The sequence below is a fragment of the Bombina bombina genome, chromosome 7 (genome assembly GCF_027579735.1).
Source record: "Bombina bombina isolate aBomBom1 chromosome 7, aBomBom1.pri, whole genome shotgun sequence".
NCBI classification, from domain to species: domain Eukaryota; kingdom Metazoa; phylum Chordata; class Amphibia; order Anura; family Bombinatoridae; genus Bombina; species Bombina bombina.
Window position 1 is genome coordinate 294,790,178 of NC_069505.1, and position 19,799 is coordinate 294,809,976.

A 19,799-nucleotide genomic window follows, 5' to 3' on the forward strand; every position below is an offset into this window, starting at 1 on the left:
TATATATACTACATTTATCATCTACATCTGCTCATCATCTATATATGCTACATTTATCATCTACATCTGCTCATCATTTATACATGCTACATTTATCATCTACATTTGCTCATCATCTATATATGCTACATTTATCGTCTACATTTGCTCATCATCTATATATTCTGCATTTATCATCTACATCTGCTCATCATCTATATATACTACATTTATCATCTACATTTGCTCATCATCTATATATACTACATTTATCATCTACATTTGCTCATCATCTATATATGCTACATTTATCGTCTACATCTGCTCATCATCTATATATACTACATTTATTATCTACATCTGCTCATCATCTATATATACTACATTTATCATCTACATCTGCTCATCATCTATATATACTACATTTATCATCTACATCTGCTCATCATCTATATATACTACATTTATCATCTACATCTGCTCATCATCTATATATACTACATTTATCATCTACATCTGCTCATCATCTATATATGCTACATTTATCATCTACATCTGCTCATCATCTATATATACTACATATATCATCTACATCTGCTCATCATCTATATATACTACATTTATCATCTACATCTGCTCATCATCTATATATACTACATTTATTATCTACATCTGCTCATCATCTATATATACTACATTTATCATCTACATCTGCTCATCATCTATATATACCACATTTATCATCTACATCTGCTCATCATTTATATATACTACATTTATCATCTACATCTGCTCATCATCTATATATACCACATTTATCATCTACATCTGCTCATCATCTATATATACTACATTTATCATCTACATCTGCTCATCATCTATATATACCACATTTATCATCTACATCTGCTCATCATCTATATATACCACATTTATCATCTACATCTGCTCATCATCTATATATGCTACATTTATCATCTACATCTGCTCATCATCTATATATACTACATTTATTATCTACATCTGCTCATCATCTATATATACTACATTTGTCATCTACATCTGCTCATCATCTATATATGATACATTTATCATCTACATCTGCTCATCATCTATATATTCTGCATTTATCATCTACATCTGCTCATCATCTATATATACTACATTTATCATCTACATCTGCTCATCATCTATATATACTACATTTATCATCTACATCTGCTCATCATCTATATATACTACATTTATCATCTACATCTGCTCATCATCTATATATACTACATTTATCATCTACATCTGCTCATCATCTATATATACTACATTTATCATCTACATCTGCTCATCATCTATATATTCTACATTTATCATCTACATCTGCACATCATCTATATATGCTACATTTATCATCTACATCTGCTCATCATCTATATATGCTACATTTATCATCTACATCTGCTCATCATCTATATATGCTACATTTATCATCTACATCTGCTCATCATCTGTATATACTACATTTATCATCTACATCTGCTCATCATCTATATATTCTGCATTTATCATCTACATCTGCTCATCATCTATATATACTACATTTATCATCTACATCTGCTCATCATCTATATATACTACATTTATCATCTACATCTGCTCATCATCTATATATACTACATTTATCATCTACATCTGCTCATCATCTATATATACTACATTTATCATCTACATCTGCTCATCATCTATATATACTACATTTATCATCTACATCTGCTCATCATCTATATATTCTACATTTATCATCTACATCTGCTCATCATCTATATATTCTACATTTATCATCTACATCTGCTCATCATCTATATATGCTACATTTATCATCTACGTCTGCTCATCATCTATATATGCTACATTTATCATCTACATCTGCTCATCATCTATATATGCTACATTTATCATCTACATCTGCTCATCATCTATATATACTACATTTATCATCTACATCTGCTCATCATCTGTATATACTACATTTATCATCTACATCTGCTCATCATCTATATATACTACATTTATCTTCTACATCTGCTCATCATCTATATATTCTACATTTATCATCTACATCTGCTCATCATCTATATATACCACATTTATCATCTACATCTGCTCATCATCTATATATACCACATTTATCATCTACATCTGCTCATCATCTATATATGCTACATTTATCATCTACATCTGCTCATCATCTATATATACTACATTTTTCATCTACATCTGCTCATCATCTATATATACTACATTTATCATCTACGTCTGCTCATCATCTATATATGCTACATTTATCATCTACATCTGCTCATCATCTATATATACTACATTTATCATCTACATCTGCTCATCATCTATATATACTACATTTATCATCTACATCTGCTCATCATCTATATATGCTACATTTATCATCTACATCTGCTCATCATTTATATATGCTACATTTATCATCTACATCTGCTCATCATCTATATGCCTGTATATATACTACATTTATCGTCTACATCTGCTCATCATCTATATATGCTACATTTATCATCTACATCTGCTCATCTATATATGCTACATTTATCATCTACATCTGCTCATCGTCTATATATGCTAAATTTATCGTCTACATCTGCTCACCATCAAGATATACTACATTTATCATCTACATCTGCTCATCATCTATATATGCTACATTTATCATCTACATCTGCTCATCTATATATGCTACATTTATCATCTACATCTGCTCATCGTCTATATATGCTAAATTTATCGTCTACATCTGCTCACCATCAAGATATACTACATTTATCATCTACATCTGCTCATCATCTATATATACTACATTTATCATCTACATCTGCTCATCATCTATATATACTACATTTATCACCTACATCTGCTCATCATCTATATATATTACATTTATCATCTACATCTGCTCATCATCTATATATGCTACATTTATGATCTACATCTGCTCATCATCTATATATGCTACATTTATCATCTACATCTGCTCATCATCTATATATGCTACATTTATGATCTACATCTGCTCATCATCTATATATGCTACATTTATCATCTACTGTACATTTGCTCATCATCTATATATACTACATGTATCATCTACTGTACATTTGCTCATCATCTATATATACTACATTTATCATCTACGTCTGCTCCTCATCTATATATGCTACATTTATCATCTACTGTACATCTGCTCATCATCTATATATGCTACATATATCATCTACATCTGCTCATTATTTATATATATACTACATTTATCCTCTACATCTGCTCATCATTTATATATACTACATTTATCCTCTACATCTGCTCATCATCTATATATGCTACATTTATCATCTACATCTGCTCATCATCTATATATACTACATTTATCATCTACATCTGCTCATCATCTATATATACTACATTTATCATCTACATCTGCTCATCATCTATATATGCTACATTTATCATCTACATCTGCTCATCATCTATATATGCTACATTTATCATCTACATCTGCTCATCATCTATATGCCTGTATATATACTACATTTATCGTCTACATCTGCTCATCATCTATATATGCTACATTTATCATCTACATCTGCTCATCATCTATATATGCTACATTTATCATCTACATCTGCTCATCTATATATGCTACATTTATCATCTACATCTGCTCATCATCTATATATGCTAAATTTATCGTCTACATCTGCTCACCATCAAGATATACTACATTTATCATCTACATCTGCTCATCATCTATATATACTACATTTATCATCTACATCTGCTCATCATCTATATATACTACATTTATCACCTACATCTGCTCATCATCTATATATATTACATTTATCATCTACATCTGCTCATCATCTATATATGCTACATTTATGATCTACATCTGCTCATCATCTATATATGCTACATTTATCATCTACATCTGCTCATCATCTATATATGCTACATTTATCATCTACATCTGCTCATCATCTATATATGCTACATTTATCATCTACTGTACATTTGCTCATCATCTATATATACTACATGTATCATCTACTGTACATTTGCTCATCATCTATATATACTACATTTATCATCTACGTCTGCTCCTCATCTATATATGCTACATTTATCATCTACTGTACATCTGCTCATCATCTATATATGCTACATATATCATCTACATCTGCTCATTATTTATATATATACTACATTTATCCTCTACATCTGCTCATCATTTATATATACTACATTTATCCTCTACATCTGCTCATCATCTATATATGCTACATTTATCATCTACATCTGCTCATCATCTATATATACTACATTTATCATCTACATCTGCTCATCATCTATATATGCTACATTTATCATCTACATCTGCTCATCATTTATATATGCTACATTTATCATCTACTGTACATTTGCTCATCATCTAAATATGCTACATGTATCATCTACTGTACATTTGCTCATCATCTATATATACTACATGTATCATCTACGTCTGCTCCTCATCTATATATGCTACATTTATCATCTACTGTACATTTGCTTATCATCTATATATACTACATTTATCATCTACATCTGCTCATCATCTATATATACTACATTTATCATCTACATCTGCTTATCATCTAAATATACTACATTTATCATCTACATCTGCTCATCATCTATATATGCTACATTTATCATCTACATCTGCTCATCATCTATATATACTACATTTATCATCTACATCTGCTCATCATCTATATATACTACATTTATTATCTACATCTGCTCATAATCTATATATACTACATTTATCATCTACATCTGCTCATCATTTATATATGCTACATTTATAATCTACTGTACATTTGCTCATCATCTATATATGCTACATTTATCATCTACATCTGCTCATCATCTATATATACTACATTTATCATCTACATCTGCTCATCATGTATATATGATACATTTATCATCTACATCTGCTCATCATCTATATATACTACATTTATCATCTACATATGCTCATCTATATATACTACATTTATCATCTACTGTACATTTGCTCATCATCTACAGTATATAAACTACATTTATCATCTACATCTGCGCACCATCTATATATGCTACATTTATCACCTACATCTGCTCATCATCTATATATACTACATTTATTATCTACATCTGCTCATCATCTATATATGCTACATTTATCATCTACATCTGCTCATCATCTATATATACTACATTTATCATCTACATCTGCTCATCATCTATATATGCTACATTTATCATCTACATCTGCTGATCATCTATATATACTACATTTATCATCTACATCTGCTCATCATCTATATATGCTACATTTATCATCTACATCTGCTCATCATTTATATATGCTACATTTATCATCTACATCTGCTCATCATCTATATACCTGTATATATACTACATTTATCGTCTACATCTGCTCATCATCTATATATTCTACATTTATCATCTACATCTGCTCATCATTTATATATACTACATTTATCGTCTACATCTGCTCATCATCTATATATTCTACATTTATCATCTACATTTGCTCATCATCTATATATACTACATTTATCATCTACATCTGCTCATCATCTATATATACTACATTTATTATCTACATCTGCTCATCATCTATATATACTACATTTATCATCTACATCTGCTCATCATCTATATATACTACATTTATCATCTACATCTGCTCATCATCTATATATACTACATTTATCATCTACATCTGCTCATCATCTATATATACTACATTTATCATCTACATCTGCTCATCATCTATATATGCTACATTTATCATCTACATCTGCTCATCATCTATATATACTACATATATCATCTACATCTGCTCATCATCTATATATACTACATTTATCATCTACATCTGCTCATCATCTATATATACTACATTTATTATCTACATCTGCTCATCATCTATATATACTACATTTATCATCTACATCTGCTCATCATCTATATATACCACATTTATCATCTACATCTGCTCATCATTTATATATACTACATTTATCATCTACATCTGCTCATCATCTATATATACCACATTTATCATCTACATCTGCTCATCATCTATATATACTACATTTATCATCTACATCTGCTCATCATCTATATATACCACATTTATCATCTACATCTGCTCATCATCTATATATACCACATTTATCATCTACATCTGCTCATCATCTATATATGCTACATTTATCATCTACATCTGCTCATCATCTATATATACTACATTTATTATCTACATCTGCTCATCATCTATATATACTACATTTGTCATCTACATCTGCTCATCATCTATATATGATACATTTATCATCTACATCTGCTCATCATCTATATATTCTGCATTTATCATCTACATCTGCTCATCATCTATATATACTACATTTATCATCTACATCTGCTCATCATCTATATATACTACATTTATCATCTACATCTGCTCATCATCTATATATACTACATTTATCATCTACATCTGCTCATCATCTATATATGCTACATTTATCATCTACATCTGCTCATCATCTATATATACCACATTTATCATCTACATCTGCTCATCATTTATATATACTACATTTATCATCTACATCTGCTCATCATCTATATATACCACATTTATCATCTACATCTGCTCATCATCTATATATACTACATTTATCATCTACATCTGCTCATCATCTATATATACCACATTTATCATCTACATCTGCTCATCATCTATATATACCACATTTATCATCTACATCTGCTCATCATCTATATATGCTACATTTATCATCTACATCTGCTCATCATCTATATATACTACATTTATTATCTACATCTGCTCATCATCTATATATACTACATTTGTCATCTACATCTGCTCATCATCTATATATGATACATTTATCATCTACATCTGCTCATCATCTATATATTCTGCATTTATCATCTACATCTGCTCATCATCTATATATACTACATTTATCATCTACATCTGCTCATCATCTATATATACTACATTTATCATCTACATCTGCTCATCATCTATATATACTACATTTATCATCTACATCTGCTCATCATCTATATATACTACATTTATCATCTACATCTGCTCATCATCTATATATTCTACATTTATCATCTACATCTGCACATCATCTATATATGCTACATTTATCATCTACATCTGCTCATCATCTATATATGCTACATTTATCATCTACATCTGCTCATCATCTATATATGCTACATTTATCATCTACATCTGCTCATCATCTGTATATACTACATTTATCATCTACATCTGCTCATCATCTATATATGCTACATTTATCATCTACATCTGCTCATCATCTGTATATACTACATTTATCATCTACATCTGCTCATCATCTATATATGCTACATTTATCATCTACATCTGCTCATCATCTATATATACCACATTTATCATCTACATCTGCTCATCATCTATATATACCACATTTATCATCTACATCTGCTCATCATCTATATATGCTACATTTATCATCTACATCTGCTCATCATCTATATATACTACATTTTTCATCTACATCTGCTCATCATCTATATATACTACATTTATCATCTACGTCTGCTCATCATCTATATATGCTACATTTATCATCTACATCTGCTCATCATCTATATATACTACATTTATCATCTACATCTGCTCATCATCTATATATACTACATTTATCATCTACATCTGCTCATCATCTATATATACTACATTTATCATCTACATCTGCTCATCATCTATATATTCTGCATTTATCATCTACATCTGCTCATCATCTATATATACTACATTTATCATCTACATCTGCTCATCATCTATATATACTACATTTATCATCTACATCTGCTCATCATCTATATATACTACATTTATCATCTACATCTGCTCATCATCTATATATACTACATTTATCATCTACATCTGCTCATCATCTATATATACTACATTTATCATCTACATCTGCTCATCATCTATATATTCTACATTTATCATCTACATCTGCACATCATCTATATATGCTACATTTATCATCTACATCTGCTCATCATCTATATATGCTACATTTATCATCTACGTCTGCTCATCATCTATATATGCTACATTTATCATCTACATCTGCTCATCATCTATATATGCTACATTTATCATCTACATCTGCTCATCATCTATATATACTACATTTATCATCTACATCTGCTCATCATCTGTATATACTACATTTATCATCTACATCTGCTCATCATCTATATATACTACATTTATCATCTACATCTGCTCATCATCTATATATTCTACATTTATCATCTACATCTGCTCATCATCTATATATACCACATTTATCATCTACATCTGCTCATCATCTATATATACCACATTTATCATCTACATCTGCTCATCATCTATATATGCTACATTTATCATCTACATCTGCTCATCATCTATATATACTACATTTTTCATCTACATCTGCTCATCATCTATATATACTACATTTATCATCTACGTCTGCTCATCATCTATATATGCTACATTTATCATCTACATCTGCTCATCATCTATATATACTACATTTATCATCTACATCTGCTCATCATCTATATATACTACATTTATCATCTACATCTGCTCATCATTTATATATGCTACATTTATCATCTACATCTGCTCATCATCTATATGCCTGTATATATACTACATTTATCGTCTACATCTGCTCATCATCTATATATGCTACATTTATCATCTACATCTGCTCATCATCTATATATGCTACATTTATCATCTACATCTGCTCATCTATATATGCTACATTTATCATCTACATCTGCTCATCGTCTATATATGCTAAATTTATCGTCTACATCTGCTCACCATCAAGATATACTACATTTATCATCTACATCTGCTCATCATCTATATATACTACATTTATCATCTACATCTGCTCATCATCTATATATACTACATTTATCACCTACATCTGCTCATCATCTATATATATTACATTTATCATCTACATCTGCTCATCATCTATATATGCTACATTTATGATCTACATCTGCTCATCATCTATATATGCTACATTTATCATCTACATCTGCTCATCATCTATATATGCTACATTTATGATCTACATCTGCTCATCATCTATATATGCTACATTTATCATCTACTGTACATTTGCTCATCATCTATATATACTACATGTATCATCTACTGTACATTTGCTCATCATCTATATATACTACATTTATCATCTACGTCTGCTCCTCATCTATATATGCTACATTTATCATCTACTGTACATCTGCTCATCATCTATATATGCTACATATATCATCTACATCTGCTCATTATTTATATATATACTACATTTATCCTCTACATCTGCTCATCATTTATATATACTACATTTATCCTCTACATCTGCTCATCATCTATATATGCTACATTTATCATCTACATCTGCTCATCATCTATATATACTACATTTATCATCTACATCTGCTCATCATCTATATATACTACATTTATCATCTACATCTGCTCATCATCTATATATGCTACATTTATCATCTACATCTGCTCATCATTTATATATGCTACATTTATCATCTACATCTGCTCATCATCTATATGCCTGTATATATACTACATTTATCGTCTACATCTGCTCATCATCTATATATGCTACATTTATCATCTACATCTGCTCATCATCTATATATGCTACATTTATCATCTACATCTGCTCATCTATATATGCTACATTTATCATCTACATCTGCTCATCATCTATATATGCTAAATTTATCGTCTACATCTGCTCACCATCAAGATATACTACATTTATCATCTACATCTGCTCATCATCTATATATACTACATTTATCATCTACATCTGCTCATCATCTATATATACTACATTTATCATCTACATCTGCTCATCATCTATATATACTACATTTATCATCTACATCTGCTCATCATCTATATATGCTACATTTATGATCTACATCTGCTCATCATCTATATATGCTACATTTATCATCTACATCTGCTCATCATCTATATATGCTACATTTATGATCTACATCTGCTCATCATCTATATATGCTACATTTATCATCTACTGTACATTTGCTCATCATCTATATATACTACATGTATCATCTACTGTACATTTGCTCATCATCTATATATACTACATTTATCATCTACGTCTGCTCCTCATCTATATATGCTACATTTATCATCTACTGTACATCTGCTCATCATCTATATATGCTACATATATCATCTACATCTGCTCATTATTTATATATATACTACATTTATCCTCTACATCTGCTCATCATTTATATATACTACATTTATCCTCTACATCTGCTCATCATCTATATATGCTACATTTATCATCTACATCTGCTCATCATCTATATATACTACATTTATCATCTACATCTGCTCATCATCTATATATGCTACATTTATCATCTACATCTGCTCATCATTTATATATGCTACATTTATCATCTACTGTACATTTGCTCATCATCTAAATATGCTACATGTATCATCTACTGTACATTTGCTCATCATCTATATATACTACATGTATCATCTACGTCTGCTCCTCATCTATATATGCTACATTTATCATCTACTGTACATTTGCTTATCATCTATATATACTACATTTATCATCTACATCTGCTCATCATCTATATATACTACATTTATCATCTACATCTGCTTATCATCTAAATATACTACATTTATCATCTACATCTGCTCATCATCTATATATGCTACATTTATCATCTACATCTGCTCATCATCTATATATACTACATTTATCATCTACATCTGCTCATCATCTATATATACTACATTTATTATCTACATCTGCTCATAATCTATATATACTACATTTATCATCTACATCTGCTCATCATTTATATATGCTACATTTATAATCTACTGTACATTTGCTCATCATCTATATATGCTACATTTATCATCTACATCTGCTCATCATCTATATATACTACATTTATCATCTACATCTGCTCATCATGTATATATGATACATTTATCATCTACATCTGCTCATCATCTATATATACTACATTTATCATCTACATATGCTCATCTATATATACTACATTTATCATCTACTGTACATTTGCTCATCATCTACAGTATATAAACTACATTTATCATCTACATCTGCGCACCATCTATATATGCTACATTTATCACCTACATCTGCTCATCATCTATATATACTACATTTATTATCTACATCTGCTCATCATCTATATATGCTACATTTATCATCTACATCTGCTCATCATCTATATATACTACATTTATCATCTACATCTGCTCATCATCTATATATGCTACATTTATCATCTACATCTGCTCATCATCTATATATACTACATTTATCATCTACATCTGCTCATCATCTATATATGCTACATTTATCATCTACATCTGCTCATCATTTATATATGCTACATTTATCATCTACATCTGCTCATCATCTATATACCTGTATATATACTACATTTATCGTCTACATCTGCTCATCATCTATATATTCTACATTTATCATCTACATCTGCTCATCATTTATATATACTACATTTATCGTCTACATCTGCTCATCATCTATATATTCTACATTTATCATCTACATCTGCTCATCATTTATATATGCTACATTTATCATCTACATCTGCTCATCATCTATATTCCTGTATATATACTACATTTATCGTCTACATCTGCTCATCATCTATATATTCTACATTTATCATCTACATCTGCTCATTATCTATATATGCTACATTTATCATCTACATCTGCTCATCATCTATATATGCTACATTTATCATCTACATCTGCTCATCATCTATATATGCTACATTTATCATCTACATCTGCTCATCATCTATATATACTACATTTATCATCTACATCTGCTCATCATCTATATATACTACATTTATCATCAACATCTGCTCATCATTTATATATACTACATTTATCATCTACATCTGCTCATCATCTATATATTCTGCATTTATCATCAACATCTGCTCATCATTTATATATACTACATTTATCATCTACATCTGCTCATCATCTATATATACTACATTTATCATCAACATCTGCTCATCATTTATATATACTACATTTATCATTTACATCTGCTCATCATCTATACAGGGAGTGCAGAATTATTAGGCAAGTTGTATTTTTGAGGATTAATTTTATCATTGAACAACAACCATTATCTCAATGAACCCAAAAAACTCATTAATATCAAAGCTGAATATTTTTGGAAGTAGTTTTTAGTTTGTTTTTAGTTTTAGCTATTTTAGGGGGATATCTGTGTGTGCAGGTGACTATTACTGTGCATAATTATTAGGCAACTTAACAAAAAACAAATATATACCCATTTCAATTATTTATTTTTACCAGTGAAACCAATATAACATCTCAACATTCACAAATATACATTTCTGACATTCAAAAACAAAACAAAAACAAATCAGTGACCAATATAGCCACCTTTCTTTGCAAGGACACTCAAAAGCCTGCCATCCATGGATTCTGTCAGTGTTTTGATCTGTTCACCATCAACATTGCGTGCAGCAGCAACCACAGCCTCCCAGACACTGTTCAGAGAGGTGTACTGTTTTCCCTCCTTGTAAATCTCACATTTGATGATGGACCACAGGTTCTCAATGGGGTTCAGATAAGGTGAACAAGGAGGCCATGTCATTAGATTTTCTTCTTTTATACCCTTTCTTGTCAGCCACGCTGTGGAGTACTTGGACGCATGTGATGGAGCATTGTCCTGCATGAAAATTATGTTTTTCTTGAAGGATGCAGACTTCTTCCTGTATCACTGCTTGAAGAAGGTGTCTTCCAGAAACTGGCAGTAGGACTGGGAGTTGAGCTTGACTCCATCCTCAACCCGAAAAGGCCCCACAAGCTCATCTTTGATGATACCAGCCCAAACTAGTACTCCACCTCCACCTTGCTGGCGTCTGAGTCGGACTGGAGCTCTCTGCCCTTTACCAATCCAGCCACGGGCCCATCCATCTGGCCCATCAAGACTCACTCTCATTTCATCAGTCCATAAAACCTTAGAAAAATCAGTCTTGAAATATTTCTTGGCCCAGTCTTGACGTTTCAGCTTGTGTGTCTTGTTCAGTGGTGGTCGTCTTTCAGCCTTTCTTACCTTGGCCATGTCTCTGAGTATTGCACACCTTGTGCTTTTGGGCACTCCAGTGATGTTGCAGCTCTGAAATATGGCCAAACTGGTGGCAAGTGGCATCTTGGCAGCTGCACGCTTGACTTTTCTCAGTTCATGGGCAGTTATTTTGCGCCCTGGTTTTTCCACACGCTTCTTGCGACCCTGTTGACTATTTTGAATGAAACGCTTGATTGTTCGATGATCACGCTTCAGAAGCTTTGCAATTTTAAGAGTGCTGCATCCCTCTGCAAGATATCTCACTATTTTTGACTTTTCTGAGCCTGTCAAGTCCTTCTTTTGACCCATTTTGCCAAAGGAAAGGAAGTTGCCTAATAATTATGCACACCTGATATAGGGTGTTGATGTCATTAGACCACACCCCTTCTCATTACAGAGATGCACATCACCTAATATGCTTGATTGGTAGTAGGCTTTCGAGCCTATACAGCTTGGAGTAAGACAACATGCATAAAGAGGATGATGTGGTCAAAATACTCATTTGCCTAATAATTCTGCACTCCCTGTATATGCTACATTTTTCATCTACATCTGCTCATCATCTATATATGCTACTTTTAGCAGCTACTGTACATTTGCTCATCATCTATATATACTACATTTATCATCTACTTCTGCTCATCATCTATATATGTTATATTTTCTACATCTGCTCATCATCTATATATGCTAGATTTAACATCTACTACTTCTAGATGTATTGTCTACATCTGCTAGATTTATCATCTACACCTGCTCATCATCTACATCTTCTACATTTATTATCTACATGTGCTACATTTATCATCTACATCTGTTACATTTATCATCTACATCTGCAACATTTAACATCTACATCTCTTATCAGCTTCACCTCTTTTTCAGAATGTTACCTGCGGTAGATTGATATATTCTGCTCACCTGGATTTTTCACCCCCGAGACCTCCTATCAGCTTCTCAGCTCTTTCTAGCTTCTTGGCACACAAATCTACTTGAAACTCCAGTCGAATTTTCTCTTCAGTTTTATCATGAAAAGTTTTTTCAAGTGAAGCCAAACGTTCTTCCAGAACTCTAAGCTCAGATCTCTTCTCTTCTAGAAGCGCCATTGTTTCAGACAAAGAACGTTGTGCCTCGGCAAGACTTGCTTTCTTAGGAGCAACCACCTAATTTATTGAAGACAATAATTTAAAAAGTATTGTTAATTTCAATTTTTTTGGTCAGCATTTTTTTTCCTATCTACCATTTTCTTTGTTCAATTAATTTTCCAGAGATATTTACAATGCGTTTGTTTGTTGATGAAACAACAAAAGTGAAGAAAATAGTGTTTTAAATTGATGTAAAAATATAACCATAGCTGTTTACCTCTACATAGTAAAGGAATAATTTTAGTCTCTACCACCTGATACAAAGTGAGTGAGCTCTCACTCTTTGAATTTAGAATCTTAATTATTACTTATCAACTTTGTGTGCACAAGCAATAGTCATAAATAATTATAAATATAAACCCATTATATTCAGTTTAAATGGATAACGTTTATTCTTCTAGCTCATTGTAACTTTACCAAGTATTCACTGGATGTACTATTTTATTGTAACCCTTGTTGTTACTGTAATAAAGCTTTCTCTTATACAAAAAAAAACCAAAAAACATATTTATATCAGCTTTCCAGTTGCTATTTTATGGCTATAATTTTTAATTAAAGTTAAAATATAGTATTTTAATTTTTAATTTCTCAGCATATAAATAATTGTATTTTTAAATACTTTGTATTTATTTTTTTTAAATTTAGTTTTAGAAAATATATACTGGTCTTTAATAAAAGTAATATTTGTATCATCCTTGTGGAGGCACATCCTTGTCCAGGAACAAAACTGAGGGAGTATCAGTCAAGTAGAAATTAGGACTCCAATATTAATTGTGCACAAATATAGATTTCCTGTTACAATAATAATTTCAACAGATGCAACTAAACTTTTTTTCACATAAAAATTAACATGAACAGTTGCTGCTCTTTCCTTTGCATTATATAATAGTGCAACAACTTTGCTATTTTCAATTTCACAAAAGAAAGAATATAAAATACCTTTGCAACTCTGTCATACACTTCCATGGCAAGAATCCATTTACACAATCCCTCGGCCGCAGAGGAAGCTTTGGCCACTTTGGCTGGATCAAAATCTGGGTTAGTGATGTATTCGCTTCGGATTTTTTGCATTACAGCCACCTGGGTAAGTAATATTTTAATTATTAATACACTGAAAAGATATATATATACACTTCATGTAAAGGATAAGCACTCTTTAACCCCAGGTTGGGGTAAACAGATACCAGGGTGCATGTGTCAAATATAAACAGTCCAGAGCAAAGACAGCACTCACTGGATTTAAGTAAAAAATAACTTTTATTGAAAAAAAGTTTAAAGCATAGTCCCATGACGTTTCGGTGTCCACAGACACCTTTGTCAAATGGCATCACCCAGCTTGAGGACCGTTGTATAATCCTGACATCCGAATCTACCCTCCAGTTGCAACTACCTGGGTGCAGATGTAGCTAATATTCTGAGGAAAGAGAAGGAATTTCTCTGAAACTTAATCTATTAAAGCTGACCTGTTTTTTTTCAAATACTGAGAGTGCAGTTTTTTGATTACTTACTTTATATATATATATATATACACACACCTCTTGTGCATGTCTCTTTCCTACATGAGAACATAAAAACGAAGGGAATCTCAAAATAAAATCTTTGTATGAGGTCTGTATAATTATACATTTATAAACTAAAAAGTCAACATATTTATTACTATTAATAATGGTTAATTGTATCATTGTATAATATTCCTCATTGCTATACAGGAGCGTGCAGTAAATACAAACAAATAAGTTGTCGGTATAAAAAGTGATAAAGGAGGATTTTCAGAGCCCCCTGTTCACAGAGGTAAACAAGTTTGAGGAGTTTCACTATAAATATGAGATATGATAATTGAGTGGATTTTTCTTTGCATAAATGTTTTGTAAATGATACAATTATATAGCCCATCTATGAGTGTTTTTGGAACAATGTATAGTTTTGCTTATTTTTTAATAACTTTGTGCTGATTTTCAGACTCCTAACCAAGCCCCAAAGTGTCAGATGTATACATGCGTTTACAGACTCCTGCTGGCTCCGGTTTCTCTAATATGTCTTTTCATATGCAGGGAAGGGGGGGTTATGCTCCCAGCCCTTTTTACTGGGTGTCCCAGCCTAACCTCATCAACAGTGCTAAATGTGGAGCTTCTAAGTAAGTTTTTAAAATATATGTTTTACACTGGATTTTTAGGTCAGTATATGTACATATTCTTCTTTATAGTAGTGTCTTTTACATGCAGTTATATGAAAATTGGGGTATACTGCCACTTTAAGGGGATGTCCTAAGAAGTTGATAAATGGACATTACATTTAAAAAAATAATTTATTCAGTATATATAAAAAATGTAATGCACTTTCATCATATATTTTCCCAGCTTTTCCTGTAATTTAACTTTGAAATATTGTTCTGTCTAAAGAGACTGAAAGTGTATCCAGTAGGATACAAAACTGTAAACCAGCAATGTCCCACAGTGATTACTTGATCATTGCAGGAAATCATTTTTACCGATCACTAATTGGCAACAGGGTTTGAAATACTTTTAAATCATATTTAATAAAGTTGCATAATTAGTTTACATATCCAAAAATATGTAAAATAAAATAAAAAATAAGTTAAAGTTTTTAGTGAGCACCAATCAGGGGCAGTTATGAATGTGTCCCTATAGTGTGCAGCCAATGACTGCATGGAATATAGTGGTTAGGTCTGAGCCCGCACTTTCGCTTTTAACAGGAATCGGAAAGCACAGGAAAGGGGGAAATATAAATAATGAAAGTATATTGCAAATTATTTTTACTACACATAAACAGATAGTGTCAGCAATAACAAAGTTATATTGCGTATGTGATTTAATTTAACTTACTGGAATATTATCCTTATCATAGACCTTGAGGTCTCGTAGAAAATTCATGTCGCCCAGTAGTTTCTTACTTGGTCCCCAGTAATCCAATATCTTAAATAAAATAACAATACAATTATAAATCTTAAAATGATAACAATTATGTGACAAATGCAAGATTCAAAGCAAAATTTAGTACATAGACAAAATGCTTCTTGTTTCCCAATACTGTAAATTTGTTCTGAAATAAAACATAGAACAAGGTTCACATGGAAATCCAAAGCCATTGCAACATAATGACTAGCAAATCATTTAAAGGGATAGGAAACCCAAAAAGAGCATGCAACTTCAAACAACTTTCTAATTGACTTCTATGATCAAATTGTCTTTGTTCTCTAGATATCTTTTGTTGAAAAACAGGGGCATAAACTGTGAAGCATGTTTATGTCTGGGGCACTATATGGCAGCAGTTTTGAAAGTATGTTGTCCATTTGCAAGAACACTAGATTGCAGCACTATTTCCTTCCATATAGTGCTCCAGACACCTACCTAGGTATCTCTTCTACAAAGAATACCAGGGGCACAAATCAAATTTGATTATAGAAGTAAATTGGAAACTTTTTTTTAAAATTGTATGCTCCGTCAGAATCACAAAAGAACATTTTTGGGTTTCATATCCCTTTAAAGGGACATTTAAGGCAAAATTAAACTTTCTTGATTTAGCTAGAGCATGACATTTTAAGAGACTTTCCAATTTATTTCCATGATCAAATTGTGCACAGTTTCTTTATATGCACGCTTTCTGCAGCACCAACTACTACTGAGCATGTGCAAGAGTTCACAGTGGATATGTATATGAATCTGTGATTGGCTGATGGCTGTAACATGATACAGGGCACTGCCACTTGAAATACATTTTGAAATGTGTGAGAAAAATCTACTGCTCTTTTAAAATTCAGAGTAAATGTTCTTACATCGTTGTTTTATTATGCACTTGTTGTTTATGCAGATATACTGTATTTAATGGTCAAGTTATAAAATAGTATAAATCAGATTTATAATAAAGTTTACCCTCTGTCCAGTTCCTGCAGGATCATTTATCTTTTCGGGCTTGATGTCCTTCATGACACATACAGCAGACATAACCAGCTTTACACCAGATGGAGGATTCTTCATAGACTTTACAATAGTGACATCAGCCGGCTAGATTAAAATATTTATATGTTTGTTAATAAAATAGAACTACTGTCTACTGTCTATTCTTTTTCTAGCAACATAGATAGTAAATAAATTATAAAGGTTTGCTTCAATATCACTGCAAGGATGTCTCTAGATTAATAAACATATATTATACTTGGTGCACCATAAATAAGGCTTGGTGCCCTGATGAAGTATCAAAACAAATAATCTTGAATATAATTGGAAAATAATTAAAACAAACCAAACAAAATTCCATTGTGTTGTCTAACTTGACCGGCCAAGGGCCATTTTTATTTTTAGATACCCTCAGTGTACTTTTGAAATTAAAAATAACCCTCTGCATTGCTTTTATAAGGATGTGAGACCAACAGCAGTTCTAAGGGGGGGCACAAGAGTGCAAAGGCTCACCAATCTGTTAGGCTGCATCCCCACTGTGTGTAGGTGCTCTTTGGGCTGATAGAGAAAGTGAAAATTGCCCCTACTGCCATTGTCCCTTCCTACTAAGCCCCGCCCCTGATAATCTAACTCCACCTATAGCACCCCGACTATTAACATCCGCAACTACACTTCAACCAGTCAGATTGTGCCTCGCTAACTCAGTCTCTAGTCTTGCAGCCCCACTGAACTTTGCAGGGTAGATAAATGTTTGCCTCTCCAAAAATATTTCCTTTCCAGTGTTGTTAAAAAAGTATTCATGATAAGGAGAATTTATGCTTAAGGAATGCTAACAAGTAATTTGGCATATTTTCACTAGCGGCCCTATTTTTTTTGTGGTATTCTCAGCTAAGAGTTAAGACACCCCCAGGTCCCGTAACTCTGGGTAAGAATCACTGGTCTAGGAAACACCTTGAGATGATAATTTCTAATTCTAATTATGTGTAGTAAAAAAAAAAATATGCAATAAGCTCTCACTTTTTATTGGCAACCTTTTCTGTAATTTAACTCTTACAATTGTGGCTTCATACTACAGATTTTCCAAGCCCAACCCTGCTACATGCATCAGTCCCTAACTGGCTGCACCAGAGGGGGTAAGATAAGATAATGCAAATCAACACATTTTTGCAAACAAAATGACAGTGGAAGTCACCATCTACTTGAGCAACATATTTAGATTGGCTTGGCCATATAAAGAAATTGTTGGGTTGAATCTGGCTATTTAACAGCTTGTTAAT

At 31.6% G+C, this 19,799-nt stretch overlaps 1 protein-coding gene across 1 annotated transcript in view; it reads right to left on the bottom strand.

Annotated features, from left to right (window-relative positions):
- DNAH12 (dynein axonemal heavy chain 12) overlaps window positions 1-19,799 on the bottom strand; it is a 300,387-nt gene that overhangs the window by 67,878 nt on the left and 212,710 nt on the right. The window contains exons 49-52 of the mRNA XM_053689370.1: window positions 18,499-18,630; window positions 17,452-17,541; window positions 15,548-15,688; window positions 14,385-14,626 (exon numbers count right to left, since the gene is read on the bottom strand). Coding sequence (XP_053545345.1) covers window positions 14,385-14,626; window positions 15,548-15,688; window positions 17,452-17,541; window positions 18,499-18,630 — 605 coding nt within the window. The remainder of the gene's footprint in view (window positions 1-14,384; window positions 14,627-15,547; window positions 15,689-17,451; window positions 17,542-18,498; window positions 18,631-19,799) is intronic.